Source organism: Crotalus tigris, unplaced genomic scaffold (genome assembly GCF_016545835.1).
Source record: "Crotalus tigris isolate CLP2741 ecotype Arizona unplaced genomic scaffold, ASM1654583v1 scf7180000017624.2573661763:2888555, whole genome shotgun sequence".
Lineage (NCBI taxonomy): Eukaryota > Metazoa > Chordata > Lepidosauria > Squamata > Viperidae > Crotalus > Crotalus tigris.
In genome coordinates this window covers 1,022,143-1,046,451 of record NW_024096519.1, presented here as the reverse complement: position 1 = coordinate 1,046,451, position 24,309 = coordinate 1,022,143, and the positions used below count along the sequence as shown (strand labels likewise).

The 24,309-nt window shown below is 34.4% G+C and overlaps 2 protein-coding genes across 12 annotated transcripts in view; one reads left to right on the top strand and one right to left on the bottom strand.

Moving 5' to 3' along the window:
- TWIST1 (twist family bHLH transcription factor 1) overlaps positions 1-24,309 on the bottom strand; it is a 170,857-nt gene that overhangs the window by 71,614 nt on the left and 74,934 nt on the right. The window lies entirely within an intron of this gene.
- Positions 1-24,309, top strand: part of HDAC9 (histone deacetylase 9) — a 347,135-nt gene that overhangs the window by 318,738 nt on the left and 4,088 nt on the right. For 5 of the 7 annotated variants that reach the window (XM_039332526.1, XM_039332546.1, XM_039332536.1 and 2 more), the window contains one exon: positions 6,268-6,352. In XM_039332526.1, the coding sequence (XP_039188460.1) occupies positions 6,268-6,352 (85 nt within the window). Of the gene's footprint in view, positions 1-6,267; positions 6,353-12,519; positions 12,668-24,309 lie in introns of all 7 variants that reach the window. The other 2 variants (XM_039332510.1, XM_039332595.1) reach the window with 1 other exon arrangement.

Genomic DNA, 24,309 nt, shown 5'->3' with positions numbered 1-24,309 from the left:
AGTTAATAAAACAATGCAAAATTCCTGGATATTTGTCATACTACACTAGATTTATAATCTATTATAGAAATAGGGGTAAAGGTCAGTAGAATTACTTTGTCTTTGTAAGTACTTATAAAAAACGTTTGTGGGGAAATTTAATATAGTGATAGTGGAAAACCTGTTTCATCAGCTATTCATAGAATGGAAAGTCTAAGTATTTTTTTTTTTTTGAAAAACGATGCCTTTTTTTTTTAAACGAAGTCATTGCTGCCTACATAGATCCAGCCCAATAGACAAAGATTAAGCACTGGGTTATCCATCCCTAAGACATTTTTTTCAGACATCTGCTCTTCTTGTGATTAATTTCCTTTATTTAAATGAAGATATGCCAAATCATTGCAGTTGAGAATTTTATTCATTAATGAGTAATGAATTAGAAACTTAGCTATTAACACATAGTCAGCTAAAAAGCTGATTTCAGCCTTTAGGATCAATAACAAAGGATAGGATTTGAATCCCAATTTTCATAATTTGGAGATACAAGTCTTTGTCGGCTATTAATCTCGCAATTAGAAGCTCTTTTTTGGTGGAAATTCCATTTTCCAAATTGCATAAACATTGCACTTATGTTCATTCAAAAAGAAAAACCTGGCAAGGCCAGGACTGACTTCTCATGATGGCATATCCAACTGAACTCAAATTAGAAAGGTCAGAAAGGCACTCTGCAGTTTGTCAAATGTATTTATTCATGTGCTAAGGATTAGAATTCATAAACATGAATGAAGCAGGCTTTGAAATACTTTTATGTTGTTCTTGGCTTCTCTGGCCATGCAACAGTATGCTATTCCATCTACACAACTTTTCAGTGGATGCATAGACACACATACATATACAGGCACACAGAGGTATGTAGATAGATAGTTAGATAGTTAGATAGATAGATAGATAGATAGATAGATAGATAGATAGATAGACAGACAGACAGACAGACAGACAGACAGACAGACAGACAGACATATAGATGAAATAAACCTCTGTAGGCAAAACAGTTTCTTCCAACATTTGCAATGAGCAAATCAGACTTGAAGATGTAATAACACAGACTAATTACAAAAAGAGGTGCTTCACAAGAATTTGCTTTAAAATCTTTGGAAGGAAAACATCCCAGAAGAAACAAAACATACAGATACAAATATATCTGATTTTTGCACAGAAAATAATCAGTCGAGAAGCTATGTTGTGTTCTACGTAGCTACTGCTATTCATTCTCTGCAATAATGAAAGATGGCTTATAATTTAAACATTTAAAGAAAGGATATAATTATATAAATACAATTTTATTATGTATTACTTATTACTTTTATATGGCACTTGATTCCCAATGACTCTGAACAGTTTACAAATGATTAAAATATGACAAACATGACAATAATAACAAGAAGTAAAAAAGCATAGATATTGCAGAGTAAAAATTGGGTAGGAAGAAAAAAAACCTAAAGGATAAAAAATTCACTTTAAGAGTGGACAACTAAATTTCATTTTTGATGTGTTCCATTGTGCCCACAGTATAAAAATGACAATAAAGATTATCTTATCTTATGTTAAAATTACAGGTAGTTATCAACTTACAACAATTTACTTAATGACCAAAGATACAATGGCACAGAAAAATGTGATTTATGACAGTCTTTGCATTTATGACTGTCACAGCATCCCCATGGTCCTGTGATCAAAATTTAGATGCTTGACAACCAACACATTTTTACAATGGTTGTAGCCTCCTGAGGTCACGTGATCATCATTTAGGACCTTTCCAGCTGACTTCAGGCAAGCAATGGGGAAAGCCAAATTCACTTTAACAACTAGGTGATTCACTTAACAACCATAGCAAAAAATCATAAAATTGAGCATGATTTACTTAACAACTGTCTTGCTTAACAGTGGTCATTAGGTCAAGGAATATCTGTAACAGAATATGAGGTCACTCACTGCAGAAGTTACAAATTAACTGAATGAAGTTTTGAATTGTATTACATTTAGTTATAAGTTAAATCATGGGAAATAATGCAACTAGCTTCTCTTGGTTGTCAAGAGATTTTGCACCTCAGATAACCCTTTTCCAACTTTGTAAAACCACTATTTCTGGCATAAACAGGTTTAAAACTTTCTCTGTTATATGAAAGTGCTCCCTCAACCCCTACTCCAGCCCACTCATAGGATCTCAGAACTATTTGCTTGTGAAGTTCATCATTCTATAAAATCACATCAGCTTCCAGTTCATCTTTGGCTGTTCTGGCAGAAACTAATGGTGTAGCTAGACTAATATCAGTTGTATATTGTTGTTATTCATCCATTTAACATAATTTTTGATCTTGTATTGTTACTTGATTACATATGCCACCCATACATAGTATAGTCCTTGCACACTCATTTGGATTAGCTCTCCTAAAATTTCAGGAAAGCAAGGAAAAAACAATCTACTCCTGAATTCCTTTTGCTTGATAAGTAGAAAAGACACAAAAAACTAATTCTGTGTCCCTGAATATTATGCTTCAGCTATAATGCATTTAACTTGCAAGGGAGTCCCATTAATTTCAATGTATTTGATTTCCAAGTATGTGTGCTTTGGACTACAGCCCGAATTTGGAAATTATACAGAAACCTAACTTGGATCTAAATCACACTTACTTGCATTCCAATGAAACCAGTAGGACCAACTTCTAAATGTAAACTTTTAAGATTACAATATTTTATACTGAGAATCAGTTTGCTTCTTCCCAAGAGTATTTATGTCAGTTTATCATCGTTTAAAGCTAGAAAGGATATGGACTGAGTCTATATGGATGTCCAAAATCCCAGGTTTCCAGATGTTTGTTTGAAGTGAGAGAGTGACAAAAATCCATGGGTGCTGACTCCATTCCAGATCATTTTATGTTAAGTGAAAAAATCCAAGGTGGAATTGTTCATTGGTTTGATAAATTATGCTTAGAATATTGTCATGGTGTGAAATCCTGTGCAGATGAAATTCCCAATTGAAAGGATGCCATGCCAAATGTATAAAGTATCTCACTTCATATATTAACATCTGATATGGAAATGCCAGGAGTGAAGCTGGTTTGAACAGGGATTCTGGAGTACAGTAAAAGCAGACCTGGGCCTCTTTTGCTATTTCAATTACATGACTGCTGAGTAGAACTTGGGTGAAACCAGATTTGGCAGGAACTAGAGGTTGTTTCTCTTTAAAATCTCTTTCTAAACTTCTCTCGGGAGCCACTCAGAGGGACATTCTTTTGAGAAGTGTGAAAAGATTAAGAAGTTAGCCTCCTGTTGCAATCTGAAGTAAAAATCCTGAATCCTTAATTGAGGTATTTCGGGTAAAGGAGATTAAGCTACTTCAAGATATTCATAACACACTCAATTGGTGATTTTAAAGCAAATCCATTCATTATATAGGCAACTATCAAAACAAAGAGACCTGTTGTTTCAACTAATTAGAAGAAAAGCTTGAACTGAAAAGGATAAATTGTTTAGATGACTAATTGTTTGAGATAATAGCATGAAATCAGTATTTTAAAGGCAAGACTTTTTTTTCCTGATAATCTCTTACTTATCGTACAAGAAATTATAAGTAAAAAAAGCTCTTTCTGTTTAAGAAATACGTAGCACTTGACTTGAAAGAAACTTTTGCTAAAGAAAACTGCAGTTAGGTTGACTTTTAAGTTCTCTTCCTAAAGCTGATGCTTAGGGCCAATTCTGCCATTAGATAAAATGAGACAAGCCACCTCTGACAGCTGATCTGGGATGTCATGTAATTGAAAAAGCAGAACATGTGACAGTTATTAAATTTATTTTTGTATTTTTCTTGCTAAAGAAAAGTAGAACATGAAATTTTCTCCCTCAGGTGCCAGAATAACTTGATTGCTTTTAGTCTTTTGAACCCTGACAGGAAGGAAACACCTGCTGCCCAGAGGCTGCAGAATGCTGACCATGGTGAGACTCTCACTTTGCATCTTCAAGTTACTGAATAAAAGCAATGAAAGGACACTGGGAAAAAATCCTTTAAAAGGAATAGATATAATCCATATAATTTAACCTTATATCTATGCAGAATTGAGAATGAACCAAATATCAATAAACATGGTACATGTAAGTGCAAGATGTCAGGACAGAAATAAGAATTTTTTGAGACATTGGAGCAGAAAAGTGCAGAGTCATGGACAAATGGACCCATTCTTTCCAAAATATTTTTGTCCCTCTCAAATTTTCCATTTTTCTATAAAACTGTGCAACTGCGTGATTGTGAGCTCACATTTCTTTGTAAAAGTCCAGTTTACCTTGGCCCCCCTTTATCCAGTGTGCTTAGAGATTCCACTTCTTTGAAAATGCCTTTTCTCATACAGTACATATACAAATGTAAAAGCAAATGCAAGAAAACATGCGAGAGACCAAGTGGGTTAGCCTCAACTGTTTAAAAAATATCCTTTGGTATATCTTTTCAAGCATATCCATCAACTGGTTCTGTTGCTCCTGCACTGACCTTAGTCAGTTGTTTATGTAAAATTCTTTTATAAAGATGTATTTTCACTCTTTCAGTTTTTGTGCTCTTTGGCTCCAGCGCTAAAAGAATGCCAAAAAGCGTAGGAGTGAAGGTGATGTTGCAATGCCTGTCAACTATAGAGTGATCCCTTTTGTTCACTGCTAGGTCTCATGATATTTTCCAGGGACACCCTCTTGTCTATTTAGTTTAATGATTTTAAAGAATGGATCATTGCCATCAAAAATTATTCTCTGCAATACTGATTCTCTCCCTCTCCGAGAAGATATAATTTATTACAACCCTTGGTTTTTTTTTTTAAAAAAGTGGTTCTTTACAAGAGTGCATTTGGCATCACAAAGGTGAGAGTGTAATGATTCTACCTCTAGATTCTGATGAGGTTTCACTGACATGGAGCAGAAGCTGACAGAGGAACTGAGGCCAAAGTTCTGAAATGAATTGTTAGCTGTTTGCCAAAGCTGTTAAGGTGACACAAAGGGAGAATGATTAAATATATGAAAATCATTATATTATTATTTACTATATTTTCTTAGGTTCCATTGCATTTTAGTTAAATTATAAATTGTATCTATTATACTCATCCATTAATATTATCGGAACTACCGGTATGCACATATGAACCTGCAATAACATTAGGCTCCCAGGCTGGATTTGCATTCCCTGATGCTTTGGGAACTAAGTTCATTAGCCTTTTGGTGAAGTGCTTTCAAGAACATGTCTTCCTTTTCAATAAATATATTCATTTGTTTAAAGAATTACTTATTGAAATAAACCTATCATTTTTATCAAGAATGAATTATATCAGTCAGGAATTTGAAAAATAAATCTATGTTAAAGCTAATATAAGGAAAATATTTCAGTTTACACCCAAATAATCTCTAGAATTGGGAGCAGGACACTTGGGATAACGTAAAATATGGTTACAGGACTTTTTTCTTTCCAATCTAAGTAGTTGCAAACACTGCAAATACAAAGCTCTCTTTAATTTTATAAGTATTCTTTACTTACTTACTTACTTACTTACTTACTTACTTACTTACTTACTCACTCACTCACTCACTTACTTACTTAGAATTGTACCACATCACAAAGTTGTGTACTCACATGATAAGCCTGTATAAAAAAATTTCCATAGTCTAATATATCTACACTTGCCAAATAGTTATACAGGAACATCAAAACAAATTTCAACATCACAAGCCATAACTGCACTGTACATAGAAATTTATATTGATATTATACTTTGTATTACTCATAGATATTGTGTAGTGCATATCAAATTAATGTGTTAATTTTTCATTTTTTTATTTCAGTCATATGAATTATGGGGTGGATGTTGATATTGTATGATTTTTTTCAATTCTAAAGCAGTTTTGTTTTGGTGTACAGCTGCACATATAGACACAATGGAATTTGATTTGTGAGTAGCTTACCAAAATTACCGAAATAACTAACATTTTTAAATGACTATTACATAGACATGCACCTGCTCAAGAGTCTCTGAAAATTAGTCTTGCAGTCATTGGAAAGCCCCCTTGGAATTCAATTACATGGTTGAAAAATAGAAAGCAAAATCTTTGTCTTTCTCTCCATGGAACAGCAAGGAAAAATCACAATTATTTTCTCTGATTGATATTTTCAGAATTCAATATTTTTGATGTGTTTTTGTTTCCACTGAATTGTCAGTATATTCATACTCTTTACTATTGATTTCTTCTATTTTTTTCCAGTTGGAACCCATCTCTGAAGACATCCTTCATCAAACACCTAATGTGAATGCAATAGTTTCTTTGCAAAAATCTACTGCAATTCATAGTAAGTTTCAGAGATTTACTCATTCCTAAACATTTAATATTACCTTTATTAACTGTATAGTTTTTTAGGATATGTAAACAATCCATTTTTTCTTACTAGTCATAGCATAATAGCACCATATAGCCATCTGGTGGATTCTTCTTTCTCCCTTCATTAATAGAAGTTTCCAGATATCTTTTTGTTGTTGTTGTTGTTGTTGTTGTTGTCTATTGGCAGCTCACTCATAAACTTTCCATATCTGGGCAACTATTCCTATTGAAAGATATGGATGAAGAACTGATTGCAGTTGAAAATATGTTGAAGAACCTGACATACCTAGATGCATTATAGGGCTCACTTTAGAGCCCATAATCTTTAGAGCTGGTGGGACCTTTGAATTTTGAAGCTAAATCGAGGCAGATAAGAATGCACTTAATAGTGATTGCTCCTTAGCATTGATTGCAATGCCAGAATATATTTTCGATCCCCTTCCAATTTACTTTTTCATTTTTCTAGATATATGGATGCTCACAATTTTTTGTTCTCTAAAAATACACACTGCTCTTACAGTATGTGGTTTTCCAAAATATTCCAAGTATTGCCATAATATGTGTACAATTCTAAATATAGTTGTTTTTGTGAAATGAATGTTGCACAGGTGAATAATGCTAATATTTTCAGCCATTTTGATAACTCTTCTATTTTAGCTCCTGTGACTCTACTATTAGCTATGGTGTTAACTGATGAAGATTTTCTCTATACACTCTGTATTTCATTGTTAAATCCCAATGTTTTTCAGTTCTTTTTGGGCTACACTATTATGCCTTGTTATTATAGCACATTCGTAAATTAAACTTGTAGTCATCAATTATTGTGATGTATGGAATGTTATGTCCTAGATGTTGGTCTATATAAATTCAGAAATATCAAAAAAAATTACATGATCATTCTGGAACTTTTTTTCAGTGTTGCAGTCACATCAATATTTTATGACATCAGATCCACACTTTTTACATAGATCCCATTGTACCATTTTTGTCAGTGTTTATGTCTTTTCTTATAATTTGTCTGAATAATTTTGATAGAATTTGGGAAGAGTTTCATCTTTCTCTTTACAAACGTCTATTTCAGTGCTTTGAATTTTCATTTTTATTCAGTTGTTCTTAGTGTCTGTTCTTATGCTGCAATATTTGCCCTGATGTTTCCTTCTTGATTGATCCAATATGAAGCCATTGTCAAGTTTTGCCACTGTCCATATTTCCCTCACTTTTTCTCAGATATTGACCTGATTTGCAGATGTTTATCTTTCCAATTTCTCATTTGCTGGTGTAACTGGGGGAAAGGTCATTATTATTTATATATGTATTATTCATGATTTATAGTAATAACATATAATATAATAAATATGTATTACAATTTAATGCAAATAATTTCTTAGAAAATAAAGACAGGTTGATGAGGGCTCCTGATGTGAAATGTTTGTTCAGAAGAGTGATTATAACTTTTATACTAGGGTTTACAGACCCATGTTTGAATTATGTCAAGAATACACCATCTTTTTAGATCAAGGGCCACCAGTGCATCTTTGTGGAATTTGCTGGGCAGAAAATAGACATTGCCAAAGCTGAAAGTGATTAATTCCTAAATTATATTAATATCTTTATTAATAGCTTCTTCTCTTATGGATGGTATGTGTCTTCAATCTCGAGTCCTCTACCAGAGATCTGGGAGTTTGAGGCTTCTGTGCAAGATGTTAACTGTTCCTAGCCCTGCACTCCTCTGGACAGAGAGTTCTGATGTCATTCCTGTGCTCTCTTGGAGCCACTCTCCCAGTTTAGGAGTCACAGCCCCAAGTGCTCTTACAATGGCTGGGACTATTTTATTTTCCATATCCTCTCCAAGTTCTCCTTTAAGTCCTGGAATTTCTTTAGATTCTCATATTCTTTTGTCCTTATTTTCTGTCAGTTGGCACCACTACATCTATCACCATTGCTGTCTTTTGGTCTTTGTTTATTACCATAATGTCTGGTAAATTGGCTAGCACCCACCTGTCTGTCAGGATCTGGAAGTCTAATCAAATCTTAGTTTCCTTATATTCCATTCTTCTATGGGATCCCCATCTGGATTTAGGAAGGTCTAGCTGTGTATTGTGTACAAGAACATTTGTTGTGTCATTCAGTGTATGCTGTTTCTGCTTGTTATCTTACGCCCTGCCACTATGTGTTGTTGCTTTCTGCGGACCAGTTGCATCATACGGATGCTGCACCCATCCCAGCTCCGGCAATGCAAAAAAAACCCATGATACGTCGCTACATGTCATGTAACACAACGAGTTTGACACCCATGCTGTAGAGTCTGCATCTTGGGTCCTTCCAAGTGAGGTAGACCCACTTCTATGGAACTGCTGCTTAGTGTCCGTTTTTGTGCTGCTGTGATCAGTGCCTCACTCAGTGCTATCTTTTAGTACAGGTCTTTCTAACCACTGGTAGGATTTCCGAAAGTCTGCCACATCAGCTCTCTATTGATGGCTATATCCCATGCAGAGTCTTGTAAGCTTCAGAAAGGTGTTTTTCTTTAAAGAAAGTTTATGCAAGCACCTCTTCAAAGCTGCTTGTTGGCCTCTTCCATTTGTAAAACAAAGTAAAGTTCTTGCATTGCTTCACATTAAGGTGTTTCAAACCTTTGTCTGATAGTACCAATAGCCAGAAGGGATTTTTGCAATTGCATGGGAAAGATTCTTCTAGAATTAAACTTCCCAAACAAGGTTTCTGGGTAACACAAAGGCAGTCCTACCACTTCAGCAAGAAAACTGCATTGCCTCCAAACAAGCAAAATACAGCCATTTTGCAAAGACAAAGAAAAAGGAATAACAAAAAAAAAAAAAATACTTATTTCCACAACTGACAGGGAAATATTTGGGATAGTTTACATTTTTGTTAACAAAAAAGAACTGAACACAATTTTGTGAGTGTTACAATACATTTTCATTCTATTTGCTGAGAAAAATGATCAAAGCAAACATGAGAACATTGAGTGTTGTGCTGATTTCATTGTAAGGAATAGGAAAAGTGAAAGTGTCTCTATTTTGTCCAGTTGTTAATGGCACATTTGTGAGTTTTGAATCAGATGAAGTTTGAAGGATGCAGTTATAGAAAGCCAGAATTCTAGCTGTGGGCTACTATTACTTGAATTTTTAATACCTTGACAGAAACTCAAAAGTGAACCATGGGCTATCATTTCATTTATGGTAAAGTAGAGTATTATTCCTATGGCAATATATTTGAACTGCTTTTTCTTGAAACACCCACCCACTTTGTGAACACTGAAATCTATAAATAAATGGGATTGAATACTTTGTTCCCTGAAAGCAGTGACTGTTGTTTAATATGCTGTGAGAACATTGTGGAATGTCTCTATAGCTTAGTTTGTTTGTTTGTTTTACTATAGTCTCTAAGTATACCTTTGATAACAATTTTAATTTTTATATTTTTACATGATATTTTCCCAGATCTAACAATTATAGTGCCTTAAATACAGGAGGAGGTGGGGAATGTCAAGAATTTTACAAGTTGGAAAAAAGCCAATTTTCTGATGCTTTTAATGCATTTTCATACATTACTCAAAAGCAAGCCCTATTGAGTTCAGATGGGATTTAATCTAAGTTAAGTGGGTATAGGGTTGCAGCTGGGAATCTTAATTTTGTAATGTATTTCAGACTTTATCTCCATAAAATCCTCCATTATATATAGATCCTAGTAACAACTTAAGGAGTTCTGGTGATTTCTTTCAAAGGAACTGTCTTCCTATCATGTTGCATAAGTTGATCAAACAAATTTTGTTTTACCTTCTCCTTAGCTATTTTACCACTTCTAATATGGTACAGAGATAAAAGAAAGCCTGTCTCTTGATTTAGATGGTGCGGCAGCAAAAAGCAAGTTGCTTCCAGTTTAGTTTCAAGGCATTGTATTTACTGCTGGATTTTAATATAGTTTAACAAAAATAACTCACCTTTTCCTGGTTGGAAACCTAGTACAGGCTTTTCATATACGCGATTATCTTTGCTTGCAATCTCCTAACAAAGCATGGGCTGGGAAAATGGTAGAGGACCTCACGTCATGACTAAATATACTACAACTAGGTTTCTGTTGAGATTAATTCACTATTTTTGGCTTGGAAAAAAGAAACCAGAAGAGTTTTCACACCCAACTTCCCAAAGATCATACCAAGGTTTGATATGATACAACCACACCAGTTAAAGTGATGCAAGACAATTTTAAAGTAACCTTATCTAGAGACATACGACATAGTGTAGCAAGAAAAAAAATCAACAGTGGTGACTATACTGAAAATTCTTAATTTATTCTAACATTATAAATAAAAATAGTTCACTATCAAAATGCTTTTCATATATGTTTACAGCAAATTTTGGAATTTCAAACAGTTCAATCTGAAATTTTGAATTAATGCACACTTTCATTTCAGCTTTAGGTTTTCCTAACTTATTCCTTTCGGTTAAGTAGAATTTTCAAACGTTTGAGCTGTATTCAATGTATTAACCTACAAAGTGACACAAGACTCTTTGTTGCTTCATATGATTGCAAGTTCTAATCTCTAGGAATCTCAAAAGGGTCAAAGTCACTACTCCAATGATTCTAAAAATTGTTTGAGTATTCTGTGAAAAAGCTGTCCACTCCATAAGTCTATTCTAAGTTCCCAGGAATATTCTGGAACTTATCTGTAGCAGATTTTTGGAAGAAATACAAACCTAGCCAGGCTCATGTACTCCATACTCCCAATTAGAAGGCAGACTTTAATGAAGTCAGACTTCATTAAATTGGTTCCTTCTTCAATGTGCTGGGAACCCAACTTCCTAAACTGTTCTGTAGAATTGTAGAGGTGTCAGTTCTAGCACATCTGGAAGGCCCACCACAGGAAAATTATAGGTATTTTGTGCTATTCATAATGTTATTCATAATATTTTTGTCTATTTATTTATCTGGTTTGTTTCTTTTTTAAAAAAATGTTATTTTTGGCAGGAATTTAAAACTTTTTAAAAAACCCAAAGATTATATCATTGTCATTTTTATTTTATTCTGCATTTTTAAGAAATATTTTAATCATCTCAAGGCACACCTAATATTCCTTCCTATTTTCCCTATAACAGTAACCTTGTGAGGTAGGTTGGACTGAAAGACCTATGACTGGTCCAAAGCTACCAGCAGGCATTCATGCCTAAGGGAAACCTAGAATTCAGTTTCCTGGTTTCTACCCACTGTTCCTTCATCATCATACCAAACTGGTTCATGAACTACTCTTCCTTTTCCTATCTCTTTTGAAAGCTTCCCTATAATATATGGCCCCATAGCAAAGAGAGATAGATTGGTGTGATAGTTAAGGCATTGAGTTAGAAATTGAGAGACCACAAATTCTAATCCTGCTTTAGGCACAAAGCCAGCAAGGTAACCTTGGGCTAGTTCCTGTCTCTCAACTCTAGGAAGGAGGCAAGAGGAAACCACTTCTGAAATCTAGCCAAGAAAACTTCAGGGACTTATCAAGGTGGTCTGATAAGCACTGATTCAAAGACGTTAAAAGAAAAAGGGAAAAGTCCAGTGCATATAATCATATGGCAAATGAATTATTGTTCTAATACATCTCCTAATGTTTGTAGATGAAAGAACATCCAGAACTAACACCTGATTGTTCTGATGGCATAACTCTTAGAAAGATCTGTTCTGGCCTTTCTAGTTTCTGCTCCTATCATAGGCATTTCTGGATTGCTCTTTATTTTCACCAACTCCATTTTCTTCTTAAGGTTGTGAAAAATGTATCTTCCAGTTCTAAGAAATGCCACATTGTGAACATATTGATAGTGTAGAAAATACTCATTCTACGAAAAAAAAATTCAGTGTTTCTTTCTCAGATGCTCAGAGATCATTAAATTCTGTGCAGATCTTTTAAAAAAGTTTATTACTTTCTCAGAAGGCTGTGACACAGACCTTGGAAAGAGAGAGAACTTTCCAACTTGGCACTGATGGCTCAGAAACATAACTTCACTGCAGTCATTTGGAATCCCAGTTACTCATACTCATATATACTTAGAAGCTCTCTGTGTTGAACTTAAGCAACTACTTGGGCTTATACCACCGTGTTAGTGAAATTTCCCATAAATTATAGTGTGTTTTCTTTAGGGAAGTACTGGAAGTCTGTGAAGCCTTATATCATGCCAGTTAGCTGTAAGTTGGCTGAAACTCAAGAGAGAGAGGAGACAGAGGCAGTCTCAGCCATGGCCTTACTTTCAGTGGATGTTAAGCAGTCTTTTCTAAAAGGACATGGCAGGTAAGTCCAAAATCTTAGACACTAAAAGTGTCAAATAAATTAGTGGCATGACTGAGAAAATACATTAAAAGCTGCATTTTCATTGTCTTTTGTTTTTAAAGCCCAGGGTCTTTTGTATGCTTTAACTAATCAATGGAATGGCTTGCCTCCAGAATTTGTGGATGCTCCAACACTGGAGGTTTTTAAGAAGAGATTGAACAACAATTTGTCTGAAATATTTTAGGGTTTCCTGCTTGATCAGGTGGTTGGACTAGAAGACCTCCAAAATCCCTTCCAATGCTATTATTCTGTTAAACTTTTTTTTAAAACTGGAAATGCCCCCCCCAAAAAATTAAATGGTTTTGGGATTTTTATTTTGGGTGCCTGGCAACTGGCTTGCCTTTACAATTGGGTGTAGTAATGTGATGTGACCAATTTGTGACATTTTTGTCGGTTTCCAGAAAAAAACATCCATTCAGAAGTATGGATTTACATTTATAACATAGCATTGGCTTAATGCAGATTTGCTTTATAACCATGGTGATTAAGTTAATGACTGTCACAAAAACTGTTACAAAATTAGGTTCAATCATGTGGCTGCCTCAATTTATGACTGGAAAGGCCTAAGAAAGACATGTTCCAATTGCAATCATAAGTTGAGTACTATCTGTAGCTTATTTCTTACATCTGTAGCTTATTACCACTGCTGCAACACTGCTGTTATTACCATGCCCAAGTTTTGTTGAAAGGATTGGAGATCCTAAGAAAAGGACAATTGCTATGTTATTGTTCCTAAGGTTAAAGAAAGCATGTCCCCTTAAAGCTTTTAAAAACAGCAGCTAAGAGAATCATTATACATTGTTTTTTAAAAAAGAAATCTTTACTGCACCTGTAATGTAACAGTAATGTCCACTAATGCTGCAATAAGTAGATCAAAAGTTCACCAAATAATATCTTTAGTACCAGAAGCACTGAGCAAGACAAAACTTCGTGAAAAAGATGAACTAGTCATTCCAAGAGCTGACTTCATTAATGTGCTGAATTATTTTCCCAAATCCCAATCCAATTGGATTTCTTGTTAAGGCATTATTATCTTTGGTATACTCTATATGGTATAGCCATACAGTCCTGCAAAGTTTCAATCCCTCCCTAGTCCACCCTTTGTACATTATCCCATAGATTCCTTTTATGTGATATATCTAGACCTCATAAACATTAAATATTCATCAAGAAAACCATGATCAGACAGCAATTTTGTTAAATTAGTGAAAATTAATAAGATAGTTGTAAGAGGAAAGTGGAATATTTTTACTCAAGGCACGCTTAGATCTTGCATAGACTGCTAACATGGAAACCAGGAAAAAGTGAATTTGAAATGAAATATTGGGTTTCACCTGGGATTTCCCAATGCTTTTTGGAAATAAAAGCAGGCAAAGAGTATTTGAATCTCCATTCAGAACCTTATCAATTCAGCTTATCAGTTTCAAGTCAGTGAATTTTCAGGAGCTTACAGCAAGTGGGACCAATGTGATTGAGGCATATGATGAAATAATCCTGCTGAATCTGTGCATGTATTGATATTTTTAATAACTGCATGAAAGGACATCTGGGAACCTAATATGTGCTTTATTTCATAATGAAATAAAGATGAAATATAAATACATAATTGTGTATAGTTATGTGCTTTTCAGCCCAAAAGGGCCCCAGAAGAACTTGCAAAAATCAATACCTGCCTCCAGAAGTAGTGAATGCTCCAAAACTGGAAGTTTTAAAGAAAAGACTGGACAGCCATTTGTCTGAAATGGTATAGGGTTTCCTGCCTGAGCAGGGGGTTGGACTAGAAGACTTCCAAGGTCCTTTCCAACATCATCATCATCATCATTATATAATTTCTATCCTCAGGGTTACACATAAAAACTCAATAAAGATAAAAAAAATTCAGAAGAAATAGAATTCTTCTATAATCTCTATAGTAATTGTGAAGATAACTCATTTACACAGTATGGCCAATTCATCTAATTTCACTATTCCCACATTAAGAATATGCCAAGGTTGAGGGGCCCATGGCATATTTCAAAAAGGAATGGAGTCAAGTTAAAGCATTAAGTGTACTTGAACAATAATTGCATTTAACACAATTTTATTTTCATTTAGAGATAATCCAATTAATGAAATATATTATGATTTTCTTATGTATACATATTTCCTAGCAAATTTTAGAAGACTCTTAATCTCCCCTTAGCTTTTATAGACATATGTGGCTTGAGACTTTCTTATTTATCATCGCAGACTTAAAAAGTGATTTACTGATAGGAACAAAAAAATGAAAAACATTTTTGACAGTTTTTTTAAAGTAGACAAGTACCTTTAGTAATTTAGTAATTAAGCAGATGAGTAGGATACAAATGATACTATAACTTAAGATGTTGTCCTTTACAAAAAAAGGGTAAGGAAGATCCAGGGTTATCTTATACTGATCAGAAATATTAATGTGCATTGCACTGGCTAAAATCAGGAGTTCTCTTTCTATGAATAAAGCAAATCATACTTTGTTTTTAAGTGAAATGGGATCAATGAATAACAAAGAGAATTAATTTCCCTTGCTTGTCAACTGTTATTTCACATTGACGAAATGAGGCTGATTTGGACATAAATTTAACAATTCTATAAAATGAAAGAAAAACTGCCATCTCACTTCACCAATCAAGTATTTCCATATGATGTGTGAATAGTTCAATGCACATAACAGTCTCTCTCTCTCTGAGAGAGAGAGAGAGAGAGAGAGAGAGAGAGAGAGAGAGAGAGAGAGAGAGAGAGAGAGAGAGAGAGAGAGAGAGAGAGATCACTCAGAAAAGTTTTACAGTGTCTCTGTAAAAAAGAAAAAAGACATTGTACACTTTTTACTTTTATTCAAGCCAAATGCTTTTGGCACTTTCGCAGAACAAGAAAAGTCCAAATGGAATAGAATTGGACTGAATCCATTGAGTGAAAGAAAGGAGAAAAAGGAGTCGAAAACAACCAAACTCTTTACAAATGAATTGCTTTGAATGTTATGAAGAGAAGGTTGTAGATCTATTGAAAAAAACATTTTGTGTAGCCCACCTAACAGAGTCCTAAAGCATTCTGACCCTGACAGATACAACTGTTATCTTTAATCCCCAAGGTCCAGCAGGTCTTTTGCCCAAGTCTAAATATGTTCATAATGAGCTTGCAACAATAGAATTTGCTTGTAAAAGTACTGTCTTGCCCAAGCCTAAGGATTTAAAATGAATTCCATAACAGATTCTGCTGGAAGTAAATTTGGATGTTTCATTCCCAGAAAGTTTATGCCAAAATGGATGTTAGAAAAAATTAATTTCTGCAATTATCATCCTTCCCTGGGAGGGGGGAGAACGACTCACATCAGGCTGACAAGGATCTACATTTCAATGAGTTGTCAGAGAATTTATTTCATACTGATAGAAGAGAATAGTTGAACAGTGGGGTCCTTGATACCCTCTGAACTTGGTTGTTGCTATTAATAATGATATGTGTGAAGATGAATTGGAAATATCTACAAAAATCTTCACAGGGCAGACTATGACAGATCGTATATGTCTGCCTATCCCTTTCTCAACACCATAAATCATGCTTATTTAGCATTTCTTTGTTCATCCCACTTCAACAAAAAGAGTATATCCAAACAAATTATACATTAAGATTAATGCTAAACAGCATTCATACTAAAGCAGGATTAGATATTTACACAAACGGTACAAAGTGTTACTTATATCCTTTAAATAAAACAATTTTTCTTGGAACAGAATTTACATGAGGAAAAGGAGAATTTTAATCCAGGTTGTAAGTAATCTTACAAGAAAAGAAGACAAAAATAGCAATTGCAAGTTTCTTTGCAATTCAGATTCAGACATGAAAAAATCTTTGTGTTTTTTTAGAATGTAATGCCTACTATAATTTAGGCCTCAGTAAACCTAATTTTTTATAGTGAAATAAAGCCAAATTTTGGAATAGCAAATATAAAATGTAATTAGCTTGCCATATCAAATTACAGGGTTTAAACTAATTAGTGGCTGACATATTTTGAGAGCGTCCTAATCAGCTATCCTTTCCACTTAACTTGATTTGCTAAGATCTTAAATAAGACTGCTACCTCCCTCAATCTATTAACAGAGTGGGCTTATTTGTTTGTTGTTTTGCGAAAGAAAGAAAGAAAGAAAGAAAGAAAGAAAGAAAGAAAGAAAGAAAGAAAGAAAGAAAACAAAATAACATCAGGCTGACAAGGATCTACAGTTCAATGAGTTAAATAACAAAAAGAAAAAGAATTACTATTTCTATCTGTTTGCTATGCATATATAGAGGCATATTTTATATGAAATTTACATAATATTTCAAGAAAGGATTACATTTCATTGACATTATCAATATATAATTTACACCTATAGACAACATACACAAATTGCAAGTAATATCAGGTCTTGAATTCACCAGGTAATTGGGTTCACAGGTTCAGTTTCTTTCTGTTGCTGTAATTAGTGTGTGAGCTGGCACGAATATATCAGTCAAGCTGGTAGAAATTCAAATGTGATTATTTCATTTCCCCAGCTTATTTATTCATCATCTTTATGCAACCTGAATGGGGGGGATTACAGTTGAGAAGATATATTTGGTCAAATAACATGGAATTCAGAAAATCAATAAATTCCTTACCCTGGAGTAAAAAATGGATTCATCATGTTGAATTAATCAGCAGAAACAAAGCGGCCTGAGTTTTGAATGATCTGTTGCTGTAGTCTGATGTCTGTTAAGGTTTATTTCTTAATAAATCCCTTGGAACACAGAATTCTGTTATTTTAAGGTGACTGGATTCTGAAAGTAAATACTGGGACATAAATTTGTATACGTTCACATATTTACTAATGTTACTGCATAACTCAGTTTGCTGACAAATTCATTTTTCTTGAAGAAATTACAAAAAATATATATTTGGACGGCTTCTCTATACTGAAGCACTTTCCAAAAATTACAAAAATTTCCTGTTCCATTTTTGTGCTCTCAAGTTGTATGGGAAATAATTTCTGGATCAACCCATCAAAGAAAGTTAAGAGATGCTCAAAAAGTAATAAATACCTTTTCCCATCAGGACATGGGTAGATTTTATATTTCATCCTCAATTCCCATTCTACCAGAAAGTTTTGTTCATTACTTCAATCACTTTCCATTCTTCATGACCTAATCGATATAATTCCCCAAGATTGTCTGTCAGTAACCACTTCTTTAAGTTCTTGTAATTTCATGTATATGTCAGAGGAGTAGTAATTTCCCCCTTGTCTTTTGACAGCCCCTTTTTTATTTCCTTTGATGTTTCCAAGCATCAAAGTTTCACCAACTCTTGCCAGAGTACTCTGGTTTTGCTTTGTCCAATACCAACTGAGGTAGCCTCTTTGTAGTTCAAGATATTCTCAATCATGTTCTCAGCATCACTGTCAAAAGGCATATATTTTTCCCTTATTCAGCATTACTGAACTTTCACACCCATATATTTGTAACTAGAAAAATGATGGTTTTGCCAATAGTACCTTTATGGTTAATATGTTTCTACAATTATTCTTTTGTCTAAGGTTTATCATTATCTTTCTGCCAAGTTGAATGGCTATAGTTATTATCCTTGTGAAGATTTGAGTCTAGGAAAATTAGCATTGTTTGTTGATGTATCTTTTTTTTAAAAAAAGAAAAATATTGAGCAACAGATTGGCTTTCCCTTTTTCTTTTTTGAACTATAACAAGAGATTCCTCAAATATGCTTTGCTTCCCAAAGTAAACCCAGTCAGGACCAAGGATGCTTGTTTAACTGATACCATTTCTATTAATATTGCTTCAAATTCTCTTCAGTTGGTATTGAAGTATTCATTGCTGAACTTGTTTTCCCTGCTGTTGGTCATGTAAAGAAGGTCTCTTGCTGCTTACCTAAGTGAGGCTGCTGTTGATACTCCTGCTGCTATCTAGCTGTCTATTGATGGGTTTCCAGAAGTCAGAACATTTTCCTGGTTTTTATTGGACACAATTTAGATAGTGGCAATGGTAATGGTGATGATGATATTGAGAATAACACTAGAGACTCTATTCCTACTTTGATGGTAAGTCCACCAATTATGCTGACAAGTAAACCTGTTTGTAAATAAATATGAATAGAATTGTTGTGTAATTCATGGTGTTTGTCACAGCCACAACCAAACTTGCTTTTTGAGCATAAGTCAGTTTATCTAGGGTTTTGCAGGTAAATCTCCCTGAAAGAAACACTAATGCTAGAAACACTTCAGAAAACATTTAATACTTAAGATAGTCCAGAAGAATGTGTTACATTTCAAAATGTTCTGAACTACAACTCCCAGTATCCTTTATTTTTATCATGTGGTCTGGAACTGCAGGAGATATTGTTCAGCAACATCACAATATCACAGAATCTTAAATTTATACAGTTGGAAGGGACCACTATGCCACAAGATCAAGTATTATAGTCCATGCAGACATCCAGGTTAAAGAAACCTTGATGGACAATTGTTTAAGCTCTATGTATGCATACCCAGTAACACTGGACAACAAAATTTTTGCTTTCTGAACACTTTTGAGTGTATTTAATAGATTTTTGAATGCCACTCACAAAAATAACCTGTAATTTAACCTATCACATACCAATCAGTCAATCTTCAACGACGTACTGGAGAACACTGATGCTGGCATCAAAGTAAAAGGTGTTTGGATCAACAATTTAAGATATGCTGATGATACAGTTCTGCTTGCTAGTAAGCATGAAGACTTAGCTCCTCATCAACAGAGTGACAGAAATATCTGAAAAATACGGCTTGAAGCTTAACACCTCAAAAACCAAGATTATGGTCGTCAGCAAACAACTATCAATAAATTTGGAAGGAATACCATTAGAAAAAGTTGAAAGGATCAAGCACTTCGGTTCTAATTTATATGAAAGCTGGGACATGACCATTGAAGTAAAGACAAGGATAGAGAAAGCTTGAACAGCATTCTTCAAAATGAAAAAGGTCTTTTACAGTCACGACATAAGCCTAAGATTGAAAATCAGGCTTGTCAGATGTTATATTTTTTCTATCCTGCTCTATGAAGAGAGTTGGTCTCTCAAAGAAGGCCACCTGAAGAGAGTAGAAGCATTTGAAATGTGGATTTACAGGCGGCTGTTACATATAAGCTGGGTTGACAAGATCAGAAATGAGGAGGTGATAAGCCACCGGGGAAAGCCAAGGGAAATCATCAAAACAATTAAAAAACGAAAATTAGAATATTTCGGACATGTGATGCAACACCCAGAAAAATACGGCATACTCCATTTAATCCTCCAGGGAAAGATTGAAGGTAAATGAGGTCCAGGCAGAAGAAGATCATGGCTTCAAAATCTAAGGGACTGGTTTGGACAAAACTCAGCAGCACTTTTTCGTGCGGCTGCTGATAAAAATAGGATTGCCAACATGACCACCAATTTCTGATAATGGATATGGCACAACAAGAAGAAGATACCATTTTACAGATACTATTTTTTATATAATGGCCATGTATGGCCAGCAGTACTTTTTGACTATGCTGTTCACATGAAAGAAACATACAAAAACATGGAATCACTGTTGAAGCATGTCCAGGACATTAATGACAACTGGAATATCTGTGGAGATCTAAAAGTAGTGGCTCTGCTGCTTGGAATGCAGCTTGTATATACCAAGCACTGTTACATGTGTGAATGGGCAGCCATTGTTGCATTAAATTTAAAAAAATGTGAATGGGCAGCCATTGTTGCATTAAATTTAAAAAAATGACCATTCCAAAAAAAATTGGTTTCAGCACAAAAAAATGTGGCACATGAACCACTTGTTGGCTTAAAACAATATATTTTGTCTCCACTTCACATAAAACTCAGACTGATTAAAAATTTTATGAAAAATTTGAGATAGATGGTTTCAAGAATAACTGATACCAAGACTAAATAAGTCATTTTTGTTGGTCCACAGATCAGATATGTTATCAATCACAAGGGGTTTGAAGATCTGTTAGTGGGACCAGAGAAAACCACCTGCAAAACATTCAAGAATGTTGTTGAGAATTTTCTGGCAATTACAGAGCACCAAGCTACATTCAGCTGATTAACAAACTTCTTACAGCATAGAAGACCATGAAGTGCAACTGTCACTGAAGATTCACTTTCTGCATTTACACTTAGACTTCTATCCCGAAAATCTGGGTGCAGATAGTGTTGAACATGGTAAAGGTTTTCACCAGGACATTGTTACAATGGAAAAAGGGGATTAGACCAACTGGAATCTATCAATGATGGCTGATTATTGTTGAACACTACAGCATGATGCATCAGGCAAAGGAAAATCAGCAGCAAAATATTTTTAGCCCTGTGGAACTTATGCAGTTTTGGAAACATTATATGATTAAATACATTATAGTAATTAAAAATTAATTTCAATTTCTCAAAATTCCTACATGATACAGTCATTCTGAAATTATATTTGTATTCAGTTTGAAGGATTCTATCATAATTGCTTTTGAAAAAAATTGTTGTCTGGTGTAATGAAGACTCCACTACCCATCTGAATAATTGTTGCACTGTCAAGGTATCATTCTTGTCAGGAAAGTTTTCCTAACATAAAAAATACACTGCAACTAGACTCCATTAGTATGACTTATTCAAGTACCTGAAAAGTGCTGCAATATTTCTCTTTGTCTATCCTTCTCAAGACTAAATGTATCCAGTTTCTTCTATATTTTGGTCGGTAATATCTTTGATCTTGAAGAGGCATATAATATAAATCAAAGGCTTCTGATAGGTGCTATATAATATAAATCAAAGGCTTCTGATAGAAGTCTCCTCGGACTTCTAATAACAGAATAACAGAATTGGAAGAGACTTTGAGATCTTCTAATCCAACCCCCTGCTCAAACAGGAGACCCTATAAGATTCCAGACAAGTGGCTGTCCAATCTCTTCTTAGAAGCCTCCATTTATAGAGCACCCACAACTTCTGAAGGCAAGCTGTTCCACTGGTTTTTCTCACTGATAGGAAATTTCTCCTTAGTTCCAGGTTGCTTCTCTCCTTGTTTAGTTTCCATCCATTGCTTCTTGGCTTTGCTTTCTGGTCCTTTGGAAAATAGAGTTTTATTTATAGGGATTTATTTATAAAATAGGAAAATATCTATAATTCTTTCCCATTTTTTGACCAAATGGAAATGTTCAAAGTGACTTAAGGCAGGGGTCCCCAACCCCTGGTCCATGGACTGGTACCGAGCCGTGGCATGCCAGCAAGCGATCTGCATAAACAACAAAGCCCCATCTATGGGATGCACACAAAATCATGCACTCTCCGTTCCGTGGAAAAATCTTTCTCCACGGAACCGGTTCCTGGTGCCCAAAAGATTGGGGACCTCTGACTTAAGGGGAAAAACAACTGATAGTTGGATATTAATTACATTTTCTGTTTCTAAATAATTACATTAAACCTAAATTTAATCTGGATCCCATTCTCCTTTCCCCCATATACTTCCTTAAAATTTATAACTTTAGATGTGTCTTTAAATACATAATTGCCACTTCTTGTGTAAAACATTAGGAATCTTTTAGTTAGATGAACTGCTCTGTGCAAAAGAAAGTCAGGAAGTTGACTTCTACATCCCAGACTTCTACATCCCAGTTGGATGCGCCTATTTTGGATACAGTCCAGTATTTTTAGTATTATTCACCAGCATACTCTCACAGCAAATACAAACAGTCGTAGCTGGAAAGTAGGCCCAGGTTTCTAACTGTTATATAAAATCAGATCTTAGTGTGTTTTGTGTGTGTGTGTGTGTGTGTGTGTGTGTGTGAGAGAGAGAGAGAGAGAGAGAGAGAGAAAGAGAGAGAGAGAGAGAGAGAGAGAGAATGTTTGAGTGCCAGTGTGTATATGAGAAAGAAAGAGAATTTTTGTAAGTACTTGTCAGTTACATACTTGCTCAGAGTAAGATGAGTCATTTCCAGCTTAGAATTTGAATAACACTGTTATTTCCTTGGCCAACTAATTTCTGACTCATTTACCATCAAAAAAAGAATGAGAAAACAGTCTCATGGCCGAGCATCATGCTTAAGGTTTTCCTTCCCTTGTCCCCCCCCTTCTCTTGTTAAAATAATGTTATCATGTGAACAGTCTTAAGCCCAATACTCTTCAATATTTTCATAAATGGCTTTATAGAAGGGAAACTCATCAAATTTGCAGATGACACTAAGCTGGCAGGACTAGCCAACACCCCAGAAGACAAGCTCAGGATCCAAACATATCTTGTCGGACTTGAACTATGGGCTTCAATAACATGAAATTTAATGTGGAGAACAGCAACACTTTACATTTAGGCAGGAGAAAACAATAGTGCAAATAAGATTAGGTGCAACCTGGCTCAAAAACAGTAACCGTGAGAAGGACTTTGGAATACTAGTGGATGATCACTTAAATATGAGCCAGCAGTGTTCAGCAGTAGCCAGAAAAGCTAATATAATCCTTGGCTGTATAAACAGAGGCAAGGAATCAAAATCATGTGAAATATTAGTACCACTTTATAAAGCCATAGTAAGGCCACACCTGGAATATTGCATCCAGTTTTGGTCACCACATTACAAAAAAGATGTTGAGATTTTGAAAGAAGTGCAAAGAAGAGTAACTAAGTTGATTAAAGGCCTGGAGACTAAAATATATGAAGAATGATTACAGAATGAAGCCTCCCTACACAGATGCAGATTATCCTATAATACTGTTATTTTCTTGAGAGCTTGTTGAAGTTGGCAGTTAAGCAATTATGTTTAAGAATATGTTCAAATGAGCCTCAATTAGAATTTGAGTGAATATTCCAGGTGTCAAAATCACAGAACCCAAGTTAGTTCTCAATAAAATACAAAAGTAAATATGGCTTTCTAAAACAAATGTGCTAAGTTGAGATAAATTATGTACTTTTCTCCCCAAACAAATATCAAAAGGCTAACAATTATACAGTATTTCATAATAGTGTCAGATATTTTAATATAATTTTATTTTCTGGTAAGGTAAATCAGATAAGATAGATTTTGACTATATATTTAGCTTTTTTAATTGAGTTCTTAGTATGTAATTAATAGTACTGTAAGCTTTCTTGTGTTTGTTAGCTATCCAGCATGCATTCATGGATATATATGCCCTTCTGCTTAACCAAATCTATTTTTTTTCCTTGTGTGACTTTCTCAGTATTACTGTAAGTTGGAAGATATTGCACATCACTACCTCCTCATGTGCAATAAAAAATTGACATACTATGTCACAATTTTTTAAAATAAAATTAATAATTTTCCTTTCTTATTGTACTAACTCATAGAATTTAGAGCAAGCTGTAAGGACTTTAAATGTCAATGCTTTTTTCATATTAGTAGCAATTTCCCATATTAGTAGAATCCTGTGTGAATGACCTGAATCACATTTTAACTGCAAATATTCTCAAGAGATAATAATAATAATAATAATAATAATAATAATAATAATAATAATAATAATAATAATAATAATAATCTGACTACAAGCAGCGGCATGACAAAGTAGCAACAATGGTGCATTAGAAGATCTGCAAAAAATATCATTTGCCTGT